This window comes from Myotis yumanensis, unplaced genomic scaffold, assembly GCF_028538775.1.
Source record: "Myotis yumanensis isolate MYYU_CA2020_CCGP unplaced genomic scaffold, mMyoYum1.0.hap1 SCAF_6, whole genome shotgun sequence".
In the NCBI taxonomy this organism is placed as follows: Eukaryota; Metazoa; Chordata; class Mammalia; order Chiroptera; family Vespertilionidae; genus Myotis; species Myotis yumanensis.
The window spans coordinates 77,352,558-77,377,917 of NW_027223757.1; the positions used below are offsets into that span (position 1 = coordinate 77,352,558).

The following is a 25,360-nucleotide window of genomic DNA, read 5'->3' on the forward strand; positions in this document are numbered from 1 at the left end:
GGCCTATGACATCTGTATGAGATACAGAAAACAATGAAGAATAATAGTTAATATTAGGAGTGTGTATTATCACTAAAGAAAAACTAATTAAGGAGAAAATAGAAAAGGGTAAAATTTCTAGTTGTAAAATATGTGATGCAGGCAGTAACACAGAATATATTCCAGAGTAATGAGAGCGTCAGGGATGTAAGATTAGAGTTGGATGGTGGAGAGATGGTGAAGAGCATATTATTTGTGTCTGAGACCAGTTTTGATCATGTAAATATCAACATACACTTTCCCATCTCACCTATTGGAATTGTACTTGTCTAATGATTCAGGCCAGAACCCTTGGAGGTGTCCTAGACTTACTTCTTCTCATATCCCTGAATCTTTAATATGTGTTGCATACATCAGTACTTCAGTTGGTACGAACTTAGTCTTAATCAACATAATTTTGAGCCAGGATCATTTCAAATGACCTCTTAATTGATTCCCATATTTCTAATTCTTTGTCTTCCTTGAAAGCAGAGCCCCAGTTTTTATTTGGGAAAGCAATGAACTTGCTCAAATGCTATCTATTCCTGGCCTCCTTTGTGGTTGAGAGTAGGCCAATGAGATGCAAGGGAAGTGTGGTACAGGACATCTGGGAAGTTTCCTAGAATAGAACTGACACAATAGGAGGCATGTTCTATTTGTCCTTCTTCCTCTTCCATGCTTCCTGGAATGTTATTGTCATGGCTCCATTTTCAGCTGTCATCTCTGACTATGAGGTGACTTGTTAAGAATGGGGAAGTAGTCCTACCCAGTTTTTCTCAGTGGATAGAGCATTGGCCTGCAGACTGAAGTGTCCCAGGTTCAGGTCAACGGTACATATCTCAGTTGCAGGCTTGATTCCTCATGTGGTCTCACATTGATGTTACTCTCTTTCCGATTCTGCCCCTCTCTTCCACTCTGTCTAAAAAAATCAATGGAAAAAATATCCTTGGGTGAGGATTAACAAAAAAAACCCCACAAACAAACAAACAAACAAACAAACAAGAGTGGGGGAAGTAGAAGAATGAAAAAACCCAGGTCCTGATGACTTTGGAGTTCCATAGTGTCATGGCAACTGGGACTGCTCGCCTTTGAAGTTACTTTTTGTGATAGAAAAACAAGCCTTCATGTGTTTAAGTCATTGGTATTTGACTTTTATGCTGTATGCTAAAATATCCCCCAGTAGTTTATTTTCCATATCCTTTAAAAATATGTCATAGCTTGTTACTTCTTTCCTCAACCCCACCCCATGGCTTCTCATCTCACTAGAAATAAAGTCTAAAGTCCTCATCATTATCAAACTCTGATCCTTTCATTGACCTTATCTTCCTCATTTACTCTGTTCCAGCTTTTCTGTGAATATACCAAGAACACACTTGCCTCAGGGCTTTTGCACATATTGGCCTATGCCTGGAAAATCTTTCCTACAAATATTCATGTGGCTGGCTCACCCATTTAATTCATGAGAAAATGTCAGTTTACCAGAGAGGCCTTGTTTGGCCACCTTTTCTAAAATTAAAATGCCTTCCTATTATTCTCTATTCTTTTATTTTGCTTTACTTAACAGTACCTATCGCTACATGACATAGTATAAATTTGGTTGTTTAAAATTCGTTTCCTCTGCTAGAACAAGCTTGGAAAGGCAAAAGACTGCACCAAGTTATTTTCCTGTTTCTAAAAGGAATTAGAAACCAACTTTCAAGTGTCTCGTTGATATAGCACAGCCTTAAACCTCTAATGTCTTCTCTTGGTCTATAATATGTGTGAGAGTATGTGAAGGATAATAAAAAGCTATCCAAGTATAGCACTAAATCATTATTCTCCTCCTCATCAACAGCAAGTCACTCTCTCAATGTCTGTCACTGTCTATCCTTTTCATACCCATTCATAGTATCAGAAAAATAGCTGAGTAGGATTTCTTTATTTTTCTGATACCCTACATAGGCTGAGATAAAGCATGGAAAATTTCAAGCCAAACCCTCCCCCCCCCCCCCCCCCACTTACTTAAAAAATTTTTACCAAACAAAATATAAAGTGTTATAGTGGAAGTACTTTCAGTCATTTTCACAATATTACACAGAAGGCTTTCTAAATGAATAGTGTACACCGTTGGGAAAGATTAGTATGAAATAAAAGTGAAAATAGATCACCTAAGAATGACATTTTGGACTACTTCATGAAAATATTGCATTCTCTGTATTATTTTGCCATTCATGGAAGCCAGCATCCTGGTGTCTAGAGGACCAGGCTCCTATACCAGGAAAACCAGCACTTGTGCATGTGGCCCTCAAGAGTCTTGGACTCTCTGGGCTATACTTATATTTTCATCTGTAAAATAAAATTGGCACTTTTTCTTACAAGGACAACTTATATAGTAGAAAGGAGGATTATAAATTTCTTTGAGGCAATTGGGAATGGTACCAGAGACAAGGTTTTCTCCATTATTTATGATGCTACATACACTGATTTTTGAACTTTATTGAAAAAATGGCAGATTATTTTGTGACCATAATAAAAGCTTTGACTGTAATATTATTTTGTCCTAATTAGCAAAATACGAAGAACTTTTATTTACTTACCATTTCTACTTCTTCCCTCCATTTGTCCTTGCTCCTTTTTTTTAAGTTGTTTTTTAGGGGGTACTGTTAAACACAAAAGAGAATTAACCCAATCAATTAATACTAATGAGCTGGGTTGGAAATAGGCATATTGCCTTGATTTAGTTAATTATATTTTTCGTTCTTTTATGTTAAGATGCCCAACGGCCAGAGGCATCGCTGAATTAAAATTTATTATTTTATTCCAAGTAATTATGATGAACCATAATAACAAGGAAGGCATGTTGCCCTCATGTCAGAGACATTATGCATCCTAGGCTTGTGGCTACAGTTGGGGAAGCATTCATATTTTCATAATGAAGCAATGAATCTCTATTCTGGTGGTCAAGCAACTTGACATGACGTGGTCTAGAGATAATGATTAAGAAAGGGCCAATTAGGGGAGCATAAACCCTAGAAACGCCTCTTCCCCTGGTGCTGGGCTTTCAAAAGGAAGGCGTTTTGTAGTTTCTTATTAATTACAATGCCATCACTTTAAAATACTTCACAGAAACTTGTTCCCAGTCTCTATTGATGCTTAATGGTGTACTGGTTTCCTTTAATGTGATTTTTCTATTTCTTGGTCTACTGGTGTACACCAAAGCACTTAAATGCTTGGCAGGCTTTTGTGTCAGAAAGAACTGAGTCTGAAAATGGCTCTGTCCCTTACCTGCCTGTGACCTTGGGCAAGTTGCATAGCCTGCATAAACCTCGGATTTCGCCCCATTAGGGTCATGCCTCATATAATGACAGCAATAGTGACCAAGATGGCTAACATTTATTGTTTGCTATTGCGTGACAGGACTACAATGTATTGTCCAACTCATATGGATGTTTTGAGTATTAAATGAGGCAATATTTGTAAAGCTCTTAGCATAGGACCTAGTCCAGAGTAAGTACTCAATTTATGTTAGTTTTTTATTTTTATTTTCTGACTGATGGGGATAACAGAAGAGATGGCTGGCTATCAGGCCTAAGTTGCAATTTTATTTACAGATAGTGGCTGCTTCTGTATACAAAGCTAACTGGGTTATTGAAAGAATTAGCTGGGTAATGAAGTCCTTGGATTGCTTTTGCCTCTGTTATCTTCAAAATGCATATTGAAGTATTTTTCTTTTGGGCAAGAGAAGGAAGGACACAGAGGAGGAAGTAGCTGAGTCTATCCATTGGCTTGCCTCCATTCTCCTTGATATTTTGACTCCTTGGAAATGTGTTTCTCTGGTGCTGTTTGGAATATGGTCTCATTTTCTCTAATTTTTATTTTGAGGACACTCAAATCTTGTTAGTCTGTTATTTTTAGGATTTCAGTGGCGTACAAATGCGTATTCTTGGCTTGTTGAGATGAGGTATCTTCTCTTTGACCCACTCCCAAGTTCCATGTAGAATTTCTTCATTCTTGGAAAGGGCTTGAGGATTTCAGAGTGAGGTATTTTTAAAAATATGTTTTTATTGATTTTAGAGGGAGAAGAAGGGGGAGAGAGAAATAGAAACATTGATGAGAGAGGAACATTGATTGGCTGCCTCCGGTCGAACCAGAAACTGGAGCATGTGCCCTGATTGGGAATCTAACTGAACCAGCATCCTCTCAGTACATGGGATGACACTCAACAACTGAGCCACACCGGCCAGGGCCAGAGTGAGGTATTAAGTGCTGTGCCCAGCATAGCCGTTTTGATCCAGTAGGTTATACACATGGTCCCTTCCAGTCAGCACTCATTCAGCCCCAGTTTCAGTAGGTGCATGCTTGCAATGAGCTGGTGTGCTATGAGATAGGACTTCCCTAGAATATTATATAGGGGTGCTCTGTGCATCAGGTCTGTGTGAGTCTCTGGGCAGATTACCTTATACCTATAGGTATAAGACTAACAGCTACCAGTGTGTGGATTTTAAAACCCATCTAAAGTCAGGCTGGAGTTTTGATAAAAAATAAAATATTCTACATTAATATTTCTCTCCTAACTATATAATGTCATACTCAGCATGTCTTGTGGGCTGGTCAAATTTGTCACAAATAGGCAAGTTAAAATAATTTATCTGCAAGTGGGCTGTGAAAGGAGATTGCCTGAGTGGCTTCCTCTCTCAGCTGAACCACAGCTACCCTTCAAGGCAGGGGATGGGATGATTATGTACAGACAGTGTAACAAGGTTGACTCACTGCAGTTTGGTCAGCGAACTTGGGGCCTGAGTTCATATTTGAGGCAGCTACAGACTCTCCTGTGGCTTTGGGCAAGGCTCTGGTCCTCAGATGAATGCACAAAATGGAAATGATATTGACTCTCTTCCCTCTATAGGAAGAGAGTGGCTTGTCTGAAACTCTACAGATGTTAATGTATTTGTTTGTGCAATCCTGTGGAAGAAGTACAATAAAGGAGTTAGTAAACTTTCTTATGTTTCCAAGCCTGGTGCTTCAGAAGGGGCTGGGCAGTAATCTAAGGAGAAGCTTGCTCAAGAAGTTAGCATCCGTAAGGATTAACCTGAGTTTTTTGAAATCTACCCTTAATCCTTTTACCTTGTGTATCTCTATGTGTCAGTCTTTTCTTGGTGACAAGTTACTGTTAATTATTTTATGAGAGGTGATTTTTGCCTATGTCCAAAGCTAAGTGTATCATTGATAGAATTTTTAATCAGCTAAGAACTTGAATAATTTTTATATCAATTATTTATAAATTTAATATTCGGGTATGTGTTTTTTTTCTTCACTCTATCTTTTTTGGCAAGGTACAAATTTGGTTACAAGCTTAAGAAAGCAGGAGCCAGGTCTGCCTTTGCTTACCTTTCCATTGCCAGGACCATTACATCTCTAGGCACATGGCAAGTATTTAAATAATTATTGAATGAATAAACCAATGAATGAATTTCTGACCTGAAGAGGCAGATAAATGTTAGCTATAAATTTCTCTATGATCAGAGTCCTTCCTGGTATCCTCAAATGTTAGTGGATTGGTTCAGATGGTGACCAATTTCATTTACTATTTGTGTATCAGGAGATCAGAGACAAAAGTTTTGTAATGTGGGGGACAGTTGACTCTGAAACCCCTTATTTCTCTCAATCAGGCAATGACTTCCATTATTTACCTCCAGAGAACAGTCCCAGACACACTTGATTAGCCTTAAATGAAAGATAAGCCATTGCTGTGAGAAGGAACATGCTTTCAATAGATGGACAGGCAGACATTAAACAATTTAGATATTAGACAATTTACAGTTTTATGTCTTGACAACTTCGATATTGTAACATGAAAAATGCTAATGAGAAGGACCAGTCCCTTCCTAGCTCAGAAGCTATAATATTTTCAATAATGAAAGATAAATGTTTCAAACTTCCTTACTTAAAACCCTTCACTGGCTCTCTATTAGCCTTTCAGATCAAGTCTAAGCTCCTTAATATGGCTTGTAGGTCCTTTAGGGCTTGGTCTCTCCTTACCTGTCTACCTCATTTGTTAATTAATGACTCCCACATACTTTTTAATCAAGACTGGGAGTGGAGCTAGATATCTGGGATGCTTTTGTATCTGGGATTCTTGGGCAGATTAAAATATATTGGAGAATGAGCATTTTATTACTATTATTTCTTATGTACTATAATATTCTCGTGGGGAGTAGGAGGAATTATCATTTTCTAAATAAATAAGTACTGTGAGGACACAACGATTACCTTTCATTTCCAAAACATTATGCTATTAGCAAAATCATATTTATATTATACAGAGAATAATTATATTTGGAACCTTTTGAATAAAGACCTGGCTCCTGTTTTCTTAAGCTTTCGAATAAATTGCTCAGAGAAGTATATCAAATTGTAGGGCTGGTCAAAAATGTGATTTGGTCTGTGCTAATTGAACTTAGATAAATAAAATGAAGGAGATTATTTGAATGAATGAGAAACTTGGTAGCCAGGGAGATTTCTACCTGCCAGATACAGACTTTGGAGAAAGTCTTGTTTTGTCTTTCCTGCCTCTCCCTACAAATACTAGCTTTCTTTCTGAGGTCTTAAGTGAATTTCCAGAAATCCATGGAACAGCTGAGGGCCTTGAGCACTTACATGCCAGAAGTTTTGTTGGTAAAAGGCAGTAATGGTTTTCTGGAGATGGGGAGGAAATCAAGGTTTAGTTAAACAGTAACTGATAACAATAGTTTTAATGACAAAGGCATTTATTTATATCTCAGTATTTGAGTTCCTTTAAATATATCTTTATAATTTCTCTTCCACAAATATGTTTATACTTTGTAATTGGTATAGAGTCAATTCCTTTATAAGGTTCACTTACTGTTGAGTTTTATGTTTTATAGAAAAAGTAAAAGGTTGAGTCATAACCTTTATCTTCTTTCTCAGTTATCTGTAAAGTTGGCTAATTCACTAAAACTAGGGTATTTCTATTCACCTGTAGTAGTTAAACTCCACGGTGACCTGGATGTGGAGACTGCCTTTTTTATGTTTTTATCTTAGCTCCTAGCAGAAGGACTGGAAAACAACAGTTACTGTTGGTTGAATGGTGAAGTGAATTAATCCAACCTTGCATTTCTCAACCTGTGAGCTGGTAGCAAACTTCATGAGACTATGGACATCTATAGCCATCACTTAATTTACTGAGAGCCATGATTCTCAAAGTGTGGGCCCCATCACCATCAGCATCAAAGGACTTGCTAGAGAGACACATTTTTTGGCCTCACAATAAACCTCTCTGGAGGTTTACTGAGTTCAATTAGCATTGACCCAATCACAGTTTTGACCAGTCCTACAATTTGATATACTTCTTTGAGCAATCTCTTTATTCAAAAGGTGTTTGAAAACCCTGAGGTGGTGTGGATGGGTGCTCAAGTTTGAGACTCCACTAGCCTAAAACAATAAAAGGAACTGGAAGTCAATTACCTAGGAAGTGTAGCCAGCCCAGCTACACTTTTCCCAAAGGCTATGCGACCCTTTGCAAGGAAAGTGGAAAGTTGGCTGGAGACCCTGGATGGGCCTCTTTCGAGCCTGGCATTCTCCGTTCGCTGCAGCTCTCTCTCCTGCCAGGGAAATCCGAGCTGATGAAAACAGTTCTCCCAACTGCTATTGTTTGCGGCTCTGATTCAGTGCTTTTATTTCAGATCTGTGTTTTCCTCTACATTGCCCATTTGACTGCAGTGCCAGGCTAATTAAGGAATTAGCATGTGGCAGCCATTCCGGGAGGTGTGCGGTTCTTTTCCTGCATTCAGAGAACATTTTTGCTAACACTTTCTAGTTCATATTTTCTTTTTTTAATCAGGCAGAGACATTACAATTAAAATACCGTTAAAGTGATTCTGGCAAGTATTGCAATAAGCATGTTTTTTAATTAAAGGAAGAACAGGGGGGATGTGTAAGCAGCATCAGCTAAAGGGGGAAATTTCATTCGATATCTATTTTAATTGAAATGAAGAAAATAATCAGGAAAAGCAGCAGCAGCAGCAGCCGCAGCCTGTGCCTTGCCTGTGTGTGTGGCTCCCAGGTTGTTAGGTGTAGGTGTTCTGTGCTTGATTAATTAGTAGCCGGCCAGAGAGTCCATTCCCTTTGCCCCCAATCCTTAAAGCCTGATTTATGCCTCACATCCCCCATGAATATGTGAGGGCTCAGGCATCTATTTCCCGAGCTGCTAGTGGATAGGATTATGGAGCGTGCACTGAGCTCTTGGGGGCTCTCGTTTGCCAGCCAAATTGATTTTCCGCCTCTCTGGCCAGGGACAAGCCCACCTCGAAGGCTTCCAGGCTCTGCTCCAGTGGATCAGGCGCAAGTCTAATCCGGATCTTGCCAACAAAGGAAGCTGTGTGCATCCCCATCACGATGCAGGCTTCGGGCTGTGGCTGCCTTCCCTCAATGCCACTCTTCTCCCCTCTTCCTCACCTCCTCCTGATGCTCACTTCCGCGGCAGCACCGTGCAGTAGGGTACAGCATGTACCCAACTGTGCCCAGATCACTCCACTGGGCAGAGGAGGGTCCAACATCTTGAAGGAATGGTGATCTATAATTCCCCACAGAAAGGGAATTCCGCAGGCTTTCCTTTCTATTAGACTATTAATGACCAGAAAGGTAACCAGATACAGGTTTTTAAACTTTTAAAGGAATTATTTAGGGTTGACACAAAAAGCTGAATGGAGGCTAATCAATTTAGATAATTTACATCTAAAATTTTAGGTTTGTCAAGCTTTGAGAAAATGAAATATCTAGTTTGGGATGAGGATTGATCTATTAATTGTGGTCCTTGGATCCCTCCCTGGCTTTGCCTTCACTGACCTCTGGATTTCCAGTTGTTTAAAACCGGAGCCCCTCTCCTCGGTTCATTTTCTCCGCTGGCATTGGTGTCCTCACGAAGCACACTCTTGGTGTGCACCCTTTCTCTCCCGAGCCTCCTGTAAATGACATGAAGGGTTTGCCGTCTTTGTCTATCAGCTCCTCAGTTCTTAAGAGTTCTTCCTGCTGTCTGTACAGCCTTTTGATTCTTCTCCTAATTCACTGAACTCTGACTCACATTCAAACATTTGCTACTTCTTTTCCATATTCTAGTCCTTAAATATTAATATTTGACAACTTGTTCCCCTTATCCCTGTCCTGCTCTCACTCTACATATTCTCCTAGGGAGACATCATTCACTTCTATAACTTCAACTCCTATTATTCAACAGGATTTAATCAGCACTTACCAAGTTTCCCATATGCCAGGCACTGTTCTAAGTATAGCAGCTATGGCTGTGAACAAAAAAGGCCAAAATCTTGCTCTCGTGGAGTTTATTTCTATAGGGAAATCAGTCAAGTAAGCAAATGGTAATTTTTGTTAGATTTTCTGGGCAGCGTGGACAAACATGCAGCAGGAAAAGTGGAGAGGTAGTTTGGTGGTGGTTGGGGGATTTGCACTCGGTGAGGGCAGGGGAACAAGAAGGTAGTGCAGCAGGAGGATGTGAGCCAGGGGTTAGCAGAGAGAGAGAGTGGGCCAGAGAGAGGACCAGCCCTGTAGGGTTGGGTAGGCTTCCAGTGAGTGTGGTGGGAGCATTGGGGACTTTGTACAAAGTAGTGACATAAGATTTACACAAATAAAAATCACACTGGGTGCTGATTTAAGAGCAAGCTCTGGGGTGGGGGCAAGGGCAGAAGCAAGGAGCTAAGCGAGGGGGTTGTTTATAATATCCCGAGGATGAGATGAGAGTGACTCAGATCCCAGAAACAGACATGTGCATGGTGAGAAATGATTGGATAGGAATATTGGAGAAAGAATGCACACAATTTCCTGAAAGATTGGTCTTAAAGTGCGAGGGAGTAAAAGTTGACTATAGAGTTTTCAGACTGAGCAATTGAACGGATGGAGTTGCCAGTTATGGAGATGGTAAGGACTGTGAGCTAGTCTGTGTAACAAGACGAGGAGGTCATGTTTTGGATATGCCACGTTGAGAAGTCAATAATACATCTAAGTAGAGATATTGAGTAGGCAGTTGGGTATATGAGTCTCCATCCGAGGGCATTTGTGGGGTTTGGGGAGTCATCAGCAATGAGCATATGATGATATTTAAAACGTCAAGAAAAGATCAGACAACCAAGGTTGATAAGAAAAATAGTCGAGGGACTGAGTCATGGGGAACTCCAAGTGTCAGTATTTGGGATAATCAAGAAGAATCAGGTAGAGGAGGCTGGGGAAAGGCTTGGGAGGCAGGAGGAAAACTTGGAGGCACAGTGCTAGGCAAGTGAGGGGAAGGAGTTTCAAGAAAGGTGTGACCAAGTGTGTCCAATGCTGCTGTCCGGCCACTCAGAAAAGGCGAGGAGTGAGCATGAGCTTTGGACTCAACAATGTGGTTGTAGTTCTGGTGAAGTAGTTAGGCAAGGCCCAAATTCAAGAGAATGGAGGGAAAAAATTGAAGATATAAAGTATAGCCATCTCTTTTGAAGAGTCTTATTATTGTATGGTAAAATATTTATACTCTACATTTTTCTGTAAGGGAGAAAATAGCTAAAACTGTGTTGTTTGTTTTTCTTAAAAAGCACACAAACACACAACAAATGTTTCTGTGGTATTACAGAGGATGGCTAATTGTAGGGTGAGCCAAAAGCAGGTTTTGATGTATGTTGCAAACATTAGGTAGCTGCTAAAAATCTCCTTTACTTGCCTTTAAAAGAAATAAGAAAGAGGTTTAATGGAAAGAAGTGATTACATGTAAAAAGTTGTGTTCATTTATTTATTTTAGAGGGGAAGTAACAATAATGATGGTTGATTGATTTTTATAAAATTACCCAAGGTCACTTGTGGGACACACTTAGCTTTCATGAACAATCATAACAAGCAATTTAAGGGTCACAGCCAAAGGCTGATTTCAGCCTTGCTCTTTATTTCAGCTTTCAGAAATGGATCCGAGTTCCATCAAGTGGAGAACTCGAGTCCTCCCACTGCCCTCCCGTCCTCCAGTGACTCTCCTTCAAAGCAGCCCCCCCCCCTACCCCCTGTGTATTTATTTTAAGCTAATGAAAGTGTGATGATGAAACACCTGGGGTCCTGGCACAGAGCTAGATTAAAACTAAACTTTACATTCTTTCACACCAAGGAGCTTTCACCTTGGTTATCACTTACAATTATTTTAATAAAAAATAGCTGAATTCCTTATCAAATCTCTTCTGAACTTCCCTCGATTTCTTTATACTTGTCACTGATAAAGTGAGGAGGGAATTCTTTGTAGCACAGAGTAACGGTGATCACATTAATTAATTGGTCCTGTTTATCGTACTGTTGCCAACACAAATCATTCATTTTCTTTGGGCTGAGCTTTTCTCCCTTCATTAACGTCATTCTTAATTCCCGTGACATTTTAAAACGACTATCGATTTGTTTCAGTGTGTTTAATATTTTGCTTGATGGTACAAGGGATAAAGGCCAGGTTTATATATTTACCCACTAATCCTTGTAATCTGTCTCAAATCCTTTTTGGAATGAGGCAAGGTATATCTACATTAACAAAATGAAAAGAAATCATATATAAACAAGCCATAGGCAAATGTACTTAGGCTAACACATGTTTTTCCTTAAGTGTAACTCTGATAACAAACCTAATTAATAAAAGAGCTACCTGGGAGTGTTTGCGGAAGTAGATAGGACATGAGTGTCTCTGTCAGGTGGTCCCAGGTGCTAAAGCTTCCTCTGCCAGTTCTTGACTGAAAGAGGAATTACAGCCTCTCTGGCAGCCCACCCAGTTTTGTGAAATAGGGAGGGTGATATTGACCTCATAGTCTTATTTTGAAGGTCATTTCAGACAACATATCAAAAGATTTTGGCGCATGGTAGGTTCTTAATAAATGTTAGCTCCTTTGTTTTCCCTGTGGTCTTATTTGAATCATTGCCTGTTTGTGTTGTATCTCTTTTGATCAAAATTCCAAGTTCACTACAGCAGAGGTGATGTCAGGAAAACATGGGTTTGTGTTTCTGTCAATGTCCAACACACACCTGACTGCGTTCTTACAGATTAGATGTCAGATGTCCCAGAGCTAGAGTGAAAGCATGCATCTACTCTCCACTTCACCAATGAGAGAAGGGACCATCCTTAGGCCCTGAATAGGACAGGTTTGGGAACTGAGGATATTAAAACATACTTTCATCCTCCGAGGCCCAGCAATTTTATGGGTCTCCTTGAGGGTCATTCAGAGGCCAACGGTGGAGTCAGGACAGGAACCTCGATTCCATATCCTACCTCTACCACTTGCTCATCAAGTTCAGTTCAGATTTCCTGACTATGATGGAAGAGTCCTGCCATGCAAATCCTTAGTCAGTGGTAAGGGCATTCTATTTTACATAGACTGGAGAGGAAGGCCATAGTGAGAAGTTAACCCTTGAATAGAGACAAGGGGGAGTGAGGCACATGGGTATCTGCAGAAGAACATTCCAGGTGCAGGAAGAACATATGCACAAGCCTGACTTGTTTGAGAACAAACAAGCAGGCCAGTGTGTTTGCAACAGATGAGTCGCAAAGTGAGTTTTAAAAGATGATGATGCGGGGGTATCAGAGATGGGGTGGCAAATCAAAAGGGGCTTTTTGTAGCCCAATGTAAGGACTTTGATTTATTCTGAGTGAGATGGAAAGTTACTGTGGGGTTCAGAAAAGAAGACCCAGGTGTTCCCAATATAAAGTCGCAACCCTGACCACTTTCTTAGAGGATCGAAGAGTCTAGTGCAGTACTTTTGCAAACCACTTACAAAGTGGGAGATAGACTTAATAGCTCATTCAGGTTAAAGTGTTTAATTATTAATTATTTTGACACTATTGAAAAAATTCTGCTTAAAATATAAAGATTTTAAATCCTCTTAAAGGAAAGTATTAAATAATGAAAGTATGTTTTAATATCCTAAGTGTTTATTCCCATGATATACAAATGATCCTAATATATAAAAACCCTGGGTTGTGATGACAGGTCATGACTGAGGCTCGACCAACTGGAAGTCAGTCCTGTAGGAACCCAGTGCTGACTGCTGAGGAGACTGCGAATCAGGGCCAGAGAGAGGCCTAAGAGAGAAGCAGGGACTGATCTGTTGCCTCTGTGGCAGCTTTTGATCAGCACTTGCCTCTCTCTTTCTCTCCAGCAGCCATGCCTCCATTTTTCTCCAGGCCTCTCCCGGAGCTGCCAATCAGCCATACCTTTCTGATCAGGCCCCGTTTATAGGCCCAGAGACGCTGAATGGCATAGGAACTGACCAATCAGAACAGAATCTGGGTGCTATGAAGAGTGAATGGCTGCCTAGGAGGCAGAGCTTTTGATGCTGACTGGCATAGGAACCAACCAATCAGAACCAAATGTGGGTGCTGTGAGGAGCCAATGGCTGCCTAGGAGGCAGAGCTTTTGACATTGACTGGCATAGAAATAGACCAATCAGAACCAAATTGGCCAGCAGAGGAGGGCAGTTGGGGGCAAGATCAGGCCTGCAGGGGAGGGCAGTTAGGGGTGAAATCAGGCCGGCAGGGCAGGGCCATTGGGGGAGAGATCAGGCCGGCAGAGGAGGGCAACTGGGGGCAACCAGGCCAGCAGGGGAGGGCAGTGAGGGCAAGATCAGGATGGCAGGGGAAGGCTGTTAGGGGTGAGATCAGGCCGGCATGGGAAGGCAGTTGGGGGCAACCAGGCTGGCAGGGTAGGGCAGTTGGGGACGAGATCAGGCCAGCAGGAGAGGGCAGTTAGGGGTGATCAGGCAGAGGCAGTTAGAGGTGATCAGGCAGGTAGGCAGAGGGGTTAGGGGCATTCAGGCAGGCAGACAGGTGAACAGTTAGTAGCCCACGGTCCCAGATTGCGAGAGAGATGTCCAACTGCCGGACATCCCCCAAGGGGTCCCCAATTAGAGAGGGTGTAGGCTGGGCTGAAAGACCCCCCCCCCCATGCACAAATTTTGTGCACTGGGCCACTAGTTTTAAGTGGCCTGGTGCATGGAATTTGTGCACCAGTGGGGGGTCCCTTGGCCTGGCCTGTGGGATCAGGCTGAAACTGGCTCTTCGATATCCTATGAGGGGTCCTGGATTGCAAGAGGGCACAGGCCAGGCCGAGGGACCCCATTGGTGCACAATAAGGACTGGGAAGGGATGTGCACAATTGGGGCTGGGGCGGGACCTGGGAGGTTGGCCAGCTGGGGAGGTACCGCGGGAGGGCTCCATGGCATGTCCGGCCCATCTTGGGCAGTCTGATCGGCTGGGCCCCTGCAGCAAGCTCATCTACCGGTTGGAGTGTCTTCCCCCTGGTGGTCAGTGCACATCATAGTGAGCGGTTGAGTGGCCTTAGCATATCATTAGCATATTACACTTTGATTGGTTGAACTGGATGACCGGACACTTAGCATATTAGGTTTTTATTATATAGGATAACATTCCTATTTAACAGAAAATTTCAATATTAGAGCAAAACAGTATCTGTATCAGTTAAGGTTATTTGATTGCAACTATCTTTTTAAAAGGCATAAATATTGTATGATTTCACTTATATGTGGAATCTAAAATGCAAAATAAACAAAGAAAAATAAAACAAAGTCATAGAAAATTCATAGGAAATTCAAACTCATAGGAAAGAGGGAAAGAATTAAGAAGAACAAAAACAGATAGATAAAGGAAATTTATTGAGAAGGTATTGGGTAGCATACAGAATTGATGGGAAGTGTGGAAAATCAGGTGTAGAAATAATAGCACTCAGGGAGTTTTGGAGGGGCTTGGCAGATGGGGGGTTCAGAAATAGGAACTCTTTTTGGGCTTATTATGTATCACCACTAGAATTGCTGAGGTCTAAGCATTTCCAGTCATCTCTTCCCTTTGCTCCAGATTTCCTTTTGAAGTCTGGGTACATGACTCAGGCTAAGTAGGATAGGACACCCTGACTGACAGTCCCACTCAACTCTTTTCTATAGAGCAGAGCAAATCCTTCAGGAAATTAGAGTCTATTATGAAAAGTACAGTGGTTGTTGGTCAGCTAAAATGTTTCACATGTCATGATGGTAGCCCTAATTACACTTACTTTTACCACAGTTCTTATAATTTTGACACATTTTCTTTTATTCCTATTTCCTGTTTACTTGTTACCCAGTTTTTTTTTAATTGATTTTTTTTTAAATCCTCACCTGAGGATATTTTTTCCCATTGATTTTCAGAGCAAGTGGAAGGGAAGAGAGGAGGAGATAGATAGATAGATAGATAGAGAGAAACATCAATATGAGAGAGACACATCTTTCACATTGATTGGTTGCCTCCTGCACATGCCCTGACCTGGCCGGGGTTGGAGCCTACAACCCAGGCACATGCCCTTGACAAGGAATTGAACCCAGGACCCTTTGGTGTGTGGGCTGATGCTCTAACCATGGAGATACCCTGGCAGGGTTTTAACTGAATTTTTATCTGCTGCTTTTATCTGCTGTTAAATGGTAAAAATGATGACTTTCTCATGACTTATTTAACCAGTCCTAAATTGCTGGACATTTAGGCTATTGTTATTAAAAATAATATAAATAAAGGAGCAATGAATAGTGATAACTAATTTAAACTGGTTTGGTAACACAGAGCTTCTGGGTCTGGGTATTGATCCACTCAGTTGTGCTTCTACAAGAGAATATAAACACAGAGGATTACATCAAACATTGGAATTGTCAACAAGACTGACAAGCTTCTTTTGTGGCCATTAGGAGGCAAGCTGATTTTCATGGATCAAGGAACCATTGAGCTCAGGGCGCACTCCATCCTTGTTTCTGATGGTGGAGAGCTCCGGATTGGATCTGAGGACAAGCCCTTCCAAGGCCAAGCTGAGATCACACTGTATGGGAGTTCCCACTCTACCCCCTTTTTTCCATATGGAGTCAAGTTCCTGGCTGTGAGGAATGGAACTCTTTCCCTGCATGGTGAGTGGGACAGCTGACCAGAGGAAATGAGGTAGGGCTTTGTCTAGCCAATGTGGGGGCAATGGGGAAAATTATTAAACTACTTATAATCTTTGGTTATTAGTTGCTGAGGCGACAAAGTTAGAATGCAGGCACTACTTCCTTAAGTAAGAAATATTAACTGTCATGATTCCTGTGGCAGAGGACACTATCATTCTCCATGATTTGCTCCCCTTTCTGTAAGAGGATGATACCTCTTCCCACGGCCAGATGGCTTTCAGTGCCTTCCTGTGCAAGGAGTACACTTCCCTGTCCCACTGAGAGTGGCCTTAGCCATGGACTTTCTTTGATCAGTGGAATGTGAGTGGATATGATGTACTGCAAGGGCCAAGTAGAAGTTTTAAGAGCTGTTGCAATGCTTTGCCCTTTGCTCTCTGTTTGAGAATAGCCTGTCCTCCGCATCGGACTCTGAATAATGACAACCGGGGCATAGCTGCAGATGACCTGCTTTCATGTATGTGAGTGAGGAACAAACCTTGGTTGTCATAAGCCACTGAGATGTGTATTTGTAATTGCAGCCCAATGTAGTGAAAACCAACTGACACAATTACTTCACATATACTGATGGCTGTACACACTGATGGCATCATAAACTAAATGGAGACAATTTCATTTTATTATAGTTGTGGCTGAACCTCATGTGAAGAGGGTTCAGTTAGAGTTCCTCTTAGATTTTTGGTTCAAATGTGTTGGGTATTTTTCAGAGAAAACAGGGATTAGGCTGCAATGTGTTTCTGTTCCTATTTTATTTGCCTTCTTTTTTTTTTTTTAAGAAGGAAATTTCCTCTTCTTTTTATTTTTATTTTATTTTTAAAAATTTATCTTTCTTATTGAAACTTATACAGATGTACCCTTTTTTCCCCCATTGAATCCTTCTAAGCCCACCACTGGCCAGGCTTATTTGCCTTCTTATCATTATTACCACTTTGAAACATGAACATTTTTATTTTCCTTGAGATTCAGGATATTACTGACTGCCAGGAAAATTCTTAATATCAACTGGAAAATGTAAATATAAAATAACTAGTGGCCTGGTGCACAAAATTTGTGCACATTAAAAGGGAATTAATTAGAGAAAATATTTTAATATTGCTATTTGGCCTTTCTCTATAATAGAAGTGTCAGAGATGAAAGAAAATTAGTAAAATGTATATGAAAATCTCCCTCTTGTCAGAGTCTGGGGTGCACCATGGGACCCAGAGTCAAGTCCCCGCCTACCTGCTCACACCTCGAAATCATGCAAGACCCAGACCTGGCCAGCCCCACCCCAGTCAAGCAGATGGTAGTCAAGCAGGGTGGGGGGGGGCGTAGCCTCAGGTCTCCCAGCCCCAGCGCCAGGGTGGGGGGCGCAGCCTCAGGTTCCCTGGCCTGGCGCCGGGCAGGGGGCGCGGCCTCAGGTCCCCTGGCGCAGCCTCAGGTTCCCTGGCCCTGGCGCAAGGGCATGAGGGCATGACAACCATTTGCATCTTTATTATATAGGATGAGTTTTAATTATCTTTTAGTGGATACTTATATACTTTGGGTTACATAGCATGAGCCAAAGGCAGATGAAAAATATGATCTCCAGATAGTGGCCAGTCTCTAGGAAACATGATCTTGTCTGCATTGGCATTTCTGGGCTGGCATAAACAAATAAAACCCCACTATCTGTCATGGAATAATAATTCTAGACATGGGCATTTAGCTATGCTGAGGAGTCTGCCATTTTGTTCTGTCAAGCCCTGTCTATTACAGTGAGCCTCAATCATTGTCTCAAAGGCTTCCTTGGAGAGGAAGCAAAATCAATATTTTTTGCTAAGTATCCACTAAGTGTTGACTATGGATCAGCCAGAGTGCTAGGCACTGGGGATACATTTTACCAGGTTTGAAAAACCCATAGCTACCTGGATAGACATTCAAAATGAGGAGGACTTTTTTCTCCTATCTTTATCAGCAAGCGCTTATATTAATCTTGTAACCCAGGATCCATGAGGGTCTTCTATCTATTCACACATCAGCCACAGTCTTCAAATGTTTGCTTTAGTCCAACAGCTACTTGGGAAACTCACACAATGTGTTGCTCTTTGCCAATGAGAAAACATAGCTGCAGAAGAAGAGGGCACATCACTGTTCCTACCAGCCCATAGACCATCTGAAGGATCTTGAATCCTAATAGGGATCCTCTGGTTTGAGAGCCCCTGTCCTCTATAACGCATATGACAAAATCCTTGCTAGAAATGGAAATTCTAATGGAGAAGAGTGAAAACTCTCCTAATTCTTTCACTGTGCCTTTTTTTTTCTTTTTTATCCCAACGCTTTTCATTTTCACATACTATTATGAAGGATCAGTGAAAGAGTTAATAAATACACTTTTTGTGCCTGTATTTTAAATGTACCCTGTGCTCCTAAGCCTTTGTTTAAATAGATGTCAAGTTAAGAGAATCCCGAGTGTCATTTCTTGCAATCAATAGGGGGCAATTGAAGCAAAGTACATGCTTTTAATATGTTTTGAGATTCTGAACGTTAAAAAAAAATGTTGCTACTTGAGCTTTGTGATGTTACAGGATATTGAGAGTGTAGATATCTCTTCGCCTGCTCCCCTGTTTCTGTCTTCTCCCCTGCTCTTCCACCTTTCCCCATAACCCCCAGCTCCCATCTTCCCTGTATTCCCAGGGTTAGGTTGTCATCAACAACTGTTCCCCCAAAGCCCTACCAATATAGGAGTGATGGGGATCTCTCCCAAGCCATAGAGCTTGCACACGGGACACAGGCAAAATCAAGCTGTTTTCCACTCTGACATGATGCTGCTGCATCTCACTCATTTGAAAGAAATGTGATGTGGGAAAGATCTTACCGCTGGGTGAGAGGGACTCTCTTCGCACAGTCTCAGTCAGAGAATCCAGTCACAGACAGAATTCATCAATCCTTTCCCTTCGCCTTCCTCCCTCACCACCTGAGGTCTCAAACAGATTTCCCCTCCGGCATGGCGGTACATCATAGTTAAAATCGTTACGTAATTTTGCTGGCCTTTTCCCAGGGCCAGAGGTGGGTCTGCTGACACTGGGGCTTTGGGGAGAAACTAATTTTCTTTGGCTGTCAAGTATGCAAAACAGGGAGCGACTTGATTCACAGCTTGGCACCCAGAAGGTCCCTAATGACCCAGGGTTCACTCAGCTTCCAGGATGATCAGTGAGGAGGTTCACCAACTTTAGTGCCTAGAAGACTCTTCTCCAGGAGGTTTCCACAATGCAGGTTTCTGGGTCTCACCCCCAGAGCCTGGCTCCAATGGCCTGAGGGGGACCCAGGAATGTGCACTTCAATGGAACCCTCGGATGATTTGAGTGGAGTATCCCACTGACTGCACTTGGAGAAGTGCTGTTTTTAGTGGTTAATAGTTTTGGAATCATAAATTAGTGCAGGTCTGCCGCTTATCAGCGGTGACCTTGGGCAAGTTAATTTCCCTAAAAGCAGGAAAACACAATCTTCACCCCCTAGACTTACTGCTTGTGAACTGCTCGGAAGCATCAGGTACTTGCTAACACTCAAGCAGTGTTAGCCAGGGCTATTTTGATTATATTCTTTTTTTTTTTCTCCCACTGAGTAGCCAATGCCAATGATCTCATTTTCTTTTAGGGGGCGAGGGAGGGGCCCCTCTTTCAAAATTTGGCATGAGGCTAGCTCTGCCTAGAGATTTCTCTTTGTTAATTTCTGTCTACTTTTTTTCAAAGCAAGAGAAGGATTTTAGCTTTGGAGATCATGAGGCAGCCACATTCCCAGGCAGCTTCTGTTCTCTTCCCACACCTAGTGAAGAACACCTTTTGATTGTAATCTCTCCTGGTGCAGCTGTTTCCCAGCAGTGAATAACCACCATTCCCGGGCGTGGTTACAATAAAGGCTTCTTGGAAATCATTTTCATGCCCCTCAGTTTAGCCAGAAGTGGAGCACTGCTGAGCAAATGAAGCGTTTTGCAGGCGTTTTATTCCTAGCATGCAACAGTAAGAGGCCTGACTGATGGAGACCAATTTAACTCCAGCTCGGGTCCTAGAGAATCACACAAATGGGTCTGTGGGTCAGTCATACAGCTTTCCCCACCTTCTCCCTCCCGCCTCATTCTTCATTGCCACCCCTGTAACCTTTCCGCTCAGGCTGGTTTTTATCATAGATTAAAATGGCTAAGCAAACAGGCTTTGCTGTTCAGCTGTCATGAGGAAGGATGGAGTTGAAAGCACATTTCATGTTTTTCTTTTAATGTAGAAAAATGCATTCATGTGCACGCACATGCGCACACATACACCTACATGAACACTCAGCCGCACGCAGCACTCTCTCTCTTTCTCCGGGTTTGGGAGTGGAATGGGGCAGGGCGTGTTCTGAATCTCTCATGGAGTTCAGTGGCTCAGGGAGTTCTGTCCACTACTCACTCGGATATTTAATATGACTAAAGGGTCTCAGGATCCCTCCAAGAGGGGCAGTCTGGGGTTTGGGTAGTTGTAGTCAATAAGGAAATTTCACTCTTGCCTTTTGCCTTCCTCACTCTGTCTGCCAATCCAGGTTCACCACCCTAAACCGAGTGCCAATCACATGTCACTTTTCAAGGGGTCGCTGTCAGCCTGGGCAACTTGAATTTTTGACAATGTAATTACGGCCCTTGCTTCCACAGTGGGAGTCTGAACAGCGTGGCGGGGCTTTTATTGATTGTTCAGCAGGGAAATTTATCAATGTCTCTCACTTCATTTCTAGTTCCTCCCTGAGAAATTTGGCTGACAGTTTCTTAGGAGCAAAAGCAGTCTTATGGCCTTGAATGGAGTTCTGTCTTTGTCCTTTTTAAGAAATTTACAAGATATGGGCATTAAATATAAATGGAAGTTTCTGAGAAAAGCTAGTATGTGGGGGTATGATTGAGGGAAAGCACTAGAGCAGTCATTACAAAGAGGAGAATTTGGTAGGAATAAATAAGACCAAAGTAGTCTAAAGAAATAAGTTTAAATATGGTTTATTTTTCTTTTAAAAGTACCAAGTATCTGTATTCAAATTTCATGCTTTTAAAATGACTGTACCTGGCACTATTACTGTAGCTGCCAACTGGTTCTAGGCTGTCTTAAAGCACAGTCTTGTGTGCATGGTGTACACAGGTGTGTAGGAGGGTGTTCTGGTCAGTGGTTTCCATACTGTGCTCCCCCAAATCCAAAGGTTTCTGGGGGGAGCTTCAGGTATTTCACAAACAATGAAGTGTTTGGGGTGGGGGGCTGTCAAGCAATCAAGGTTTAAATTGCTCAAGTAATCAATTTATTGCTTTTATCTGTATTCTATATTTGCAGTCAATGTAACATTTCATTAGAAGAAAATAGTTCCATTGCTAAAGTAGTGATTGAAAGCAGCTCTACTAGCTCATCCTCTTTAACTGCTGTGTGTAGACACTTTAGGGAGATCAGGGCCTCTCTCTGTGTGATCCCTTCCCCAAGAGTGATGGAGCTTGAGGACATTCCTATCATCTGTTCTTTGATGTGGGATGAAAATTTTTAGAGCCCATTTTTCATTTTACAGCAGTTCCTCTATATTTGACAATATATTTTCAGATCTCTGCTCTTTACCACCTATCAACCATTTTTAGTTCTATCTCTTTTACATCCAGAACATCTCCTCTTGCTCCTGTTCTTTACTCATTTCTTCTAGACCAGGGGTCTTCCTTCCTTTCTGTCTCTGCTTCCTTTGGGCAGAAATATAAACCATGGGTATGGCATGGCATTTTTACATGTGGCTTTACTGCTCTTAAATTATTTGGTTTTAAGGGATGGGAACCCAGTGCAAACAAACTTAGACAAAACCCAAAATTTATCAGTTCTCAATCAAACTGCAGGATGGGCAAGAAGGCACCTGGACTTGGGCATGGCTGTCTCTAAGGGTCCAGATGCCATCAGGACTCCGTCTCTCACTTCTGGGTCTCGCTACATGTATTGGCTTCACTGGCTCTGACTGCTTAAGGGTTTGTTCCATATGGCAACTGCATTTCCTGGTTTCATATAGACCAGTGATTCTCAACCAGTGCCACGTACAACCTTCCTAATGCCACGACCCTTTAATACAGTTCCTAATGCCATGACCCTTTAATACATAATAATTTTATGGTGACCCCCAACCATAAAATTATTTTCATTGCTACTTCATAACTGTAATTTTGCTACTGTTATGAATCGTAATGTAAATATCTGATATGCAGGATGTATTTTCATTGTTACAAATTGAACATAATTAAAGCATAGTGATTAATCACAAAAACAATATGTAATTATATATGTGTTTTCCAATGGTCTTAGGCGACCCCTGTGAAAGGGTCGTTCGACCCCCAAAGGGGTCACAACTCACAGGTTGAGAACCGCTGCTCTATGGGAAAGGCCAGGTCCCTTAGGCTGATGATTCACCTCCATCTCTGAGATTCCCTTTCAATCCCCTCTCTGTCACTTATATAGCCTGAGGTGGGGGTCTGTCTGTCCAGGGATGGTTCAAATGGCAGAGTTAGATTAGCCTTCTTTTAATAAGCCCCAAGGAAATGAGTAAATGTCTCCTCCCTAACTGTTCCAGGCTCACATACAAGGAGGGGTGCTTACCATTTCTTTGCTCCCTGCTTGGGTCTTCTTGGTTGGTTTTGGGGAAGAAGTTCTGCTCAATAATTTGCTGCATATGTGAACATTGTGTCAAAAGAGAGAGCAACTGTTGATTTTATTGTTTGTGTTGTTTTGTGTATATGTTTTGTTTTATTTTATCTTGATTTAGGGGTGGGAAGGAAGTAAGATCAAATTTAGGGGAGGAATGGAGGAAGAAGGATTGGGAAAATTTAAAATCTATTCATTGCTTTCTATAATCTTAAATTGAAATAATATTTATTATAGTTTTGGGTTTCTGTCCAGCTTGTACTAGTATGTTGTTGCAGATCCTAATTAAGTAGTCAAGTTAGCACTAGTGAGCATGGTTCTAGTGTACTTGGAACCCTCAGCATGGTAGGACTTATGGTTCTCAATTCAGAGAAGATGAGAATCAGTCTTTAACTGCATGTCCCCCAAACATAACCAACACTATCAACAAAAAGTAAGGTGGAAATTTTCTCCATTCTAATAATGCTTAAAAATGTCCTAGGTGCTACTATTCTATGCACAATGGCCAAAACATATCAGGTAAAAACTTTTTAAAGTGAGATAACTTAGAATTTGTAATGGCTTAATCTGGAGGATCGACCTTGGTACAATCTATAAGAAAGTGTTTCTTAACTGAAGAGTCTCAACCACACTTTAATGTTTAAATGTGTGGAAGTGAACATTCTGTTTTTAAGGCCTTTAGGATTTTTGGTGTTTACATGTAAATGTATCCTGCTAATTAGAAATGAGTTCTAGCTATTCAATACTCCGAGTACAGCAGGAACCCCACTTAGAAATACATTGTAAGATACTTTAAGTTACTATATACCTGAAAGTGCTGGCATTTGTCAGGTAGGTATCTTTTGGTTGCACGTGACAGAAAACCCAATTCAAACAAAAATAAGGTCATTTATTGCCTCATATAACTGAAAAAACTTGAGGCACAATTGATTGCAGGTGCTCTGATGAAGTCATTAGAACTTGTTCCTCTTCAGTTCTTGATTCTGCTTTCCCTGACTTGGCTTCATTTTCAATCAAGCTCTCTCCTCATGGAGGCAGAAATGGGTCCCTGCAGGTCCAGGTGAAAGGGTGATCCTCTTCCAATAGCTATTTGACTTGAGCAAATTTCAACATCCCTTCCATTAACATTTCATCTCTCTCTTTTGTTGTATTCCCTTTACTTTTAACAATAACGTATTTTATAAGCTTATTTATCATAGTTATTGTACATATTCTAGTGTCTCCTCCAGTAGAATGCATATATCACAAGGTTCAGAGATATTCCCATTTTTCATTTACAACATCTCCATTTCCTGCAACAATGCCTAGACTCATAGTAGGCTTTTAAGAAATATTTGTTGTGTGCATAATTAAATGAAAAGCTTGAATAAAAGCCTCAGAATTAACTTTGGCCCTGTTTTGGTAATAAAGCTCATCACTGAAACTGCTACTGTGACCAGGGAAGTGGCTCATGCAGGAGTTCCTTCGTACTCAGCTCTTTGTACTTTTTGGGTCTTGGATGGATTTCATGAGGCCCACCCACCCTAGGAAGGGCAATCTACTTTACTCAGTCTGTGGATTCAAATGTTAATCTCATCCAGAAATGCCTTCACAGGCAACCCAGAATAATGTTTGGCCAATGTCTGGCACCCCATAGCGTAGTGAAGTTGACACATAAAAGTAACCATCATAGTCACTGTAGTGGATTCCCTTCTCTATAACTAACTCTATCATACCTTAGACACCTAATCCATGAAGATATCAAATCTCTTGTCTTGACCCAAAACTTCCCAAGGAGGAATAACTAGCTTCAAGATTCATCACTTCCTCTCAATATTTCTATAGTTTACTTTCCTGCTAGGACATAAGAATCTTGGCTCACAGTCTGCATTTTCTCCAGATGAGCTTGACCTTGCTCAGTCATGGAGCATTCACTCACTCATCTTCCTCTGGCTGGGTGTTAGAGAAAGTAGGCTGCTTGGGTCCAAATACGTAGCTGGTTGACCTTGAAAAAGTTATCTCCTTAGTGTTTCAGTCTTCATATCTATAAATTGAAGCTGATTCTTAAACACTTCTTATGGAGTTGTTACGTGGTTTAAATAAAATAAAACATGTGAAGCACTTAGCACAATGCCAGGCATGGAATAACTACTCAATAAATGTTAGGTTTTGTCATGTTGCTTTTCTATGCTTACCATTTTGATTTGATGAAGCTGCTTTATTATTATTCTAAAGGTGGTATAAGGTGTATTATTTTCCAGTATATCTGTCAGCCAGAAACCTGGTTGTCAGTTTTGATATCCTCTATTGTTTCCTGTATTGTGTCCGTCACCAAGTCTTGATTTAATTCTTAGATGACTCATAAGCCCATTTACTTTTCTCCACCTCCATTACTGTCACCTTAGTTAATGACACCATCAACTTCTGTCTGATGGTTGTTTAAGCTTTCTATTTATCTTTTAGAGTTGCCATTTTGGTTCCTCTCCAATTCATTCTTTACCCTGTAGCTAAGGTGACCTTTGAAAAACACAGATCTGTTCATATCATGCCACTGCTCAAAACTTTTCAGTGGCTTCTGATGGTTCCTAGGATAAAGTTTAAAATTTCTAACATGATTATAATGTCCTGTCTGAAGTCTCCGCCCCTACTGCCTGCCTTGTTATCCAGCCTGCTCCACTGAGATGCTCCAGATCTCAGTAAACTTCTTTTAGTGTATTAAATGGTTAATATAGGCTAGACTTTACAGTTTTTTTACACTT

The 25,360-nt window shown here is 41.3% G+C and overlaps 1 protein-coding gene across 1 annotated transcript in view; it reads left to right on the forward strand.

Moving 5' to 3' along the window:
* The window catches only part of PKHD1 (PKHD1 ciliary IPT domain containing fibrocystin/polyductin), a 414,612-nt gene that overhangs the window by 131,632 nt on the left and 257,620 nt on the right, over positions 1 to 25,360 (forward strand). Inside the window, exon 37 of the mRNA XM_070418435.1 lies at positions 15,742 to 15,954. Within this exon, the coding sequence (XP_070274536.1) occupies positions 15,742 to 15,954 (213 nt within the window). The remainder of the gene's footprint in view (positions 1 to 15,741; positions 15,955 to 25,360) is intronic.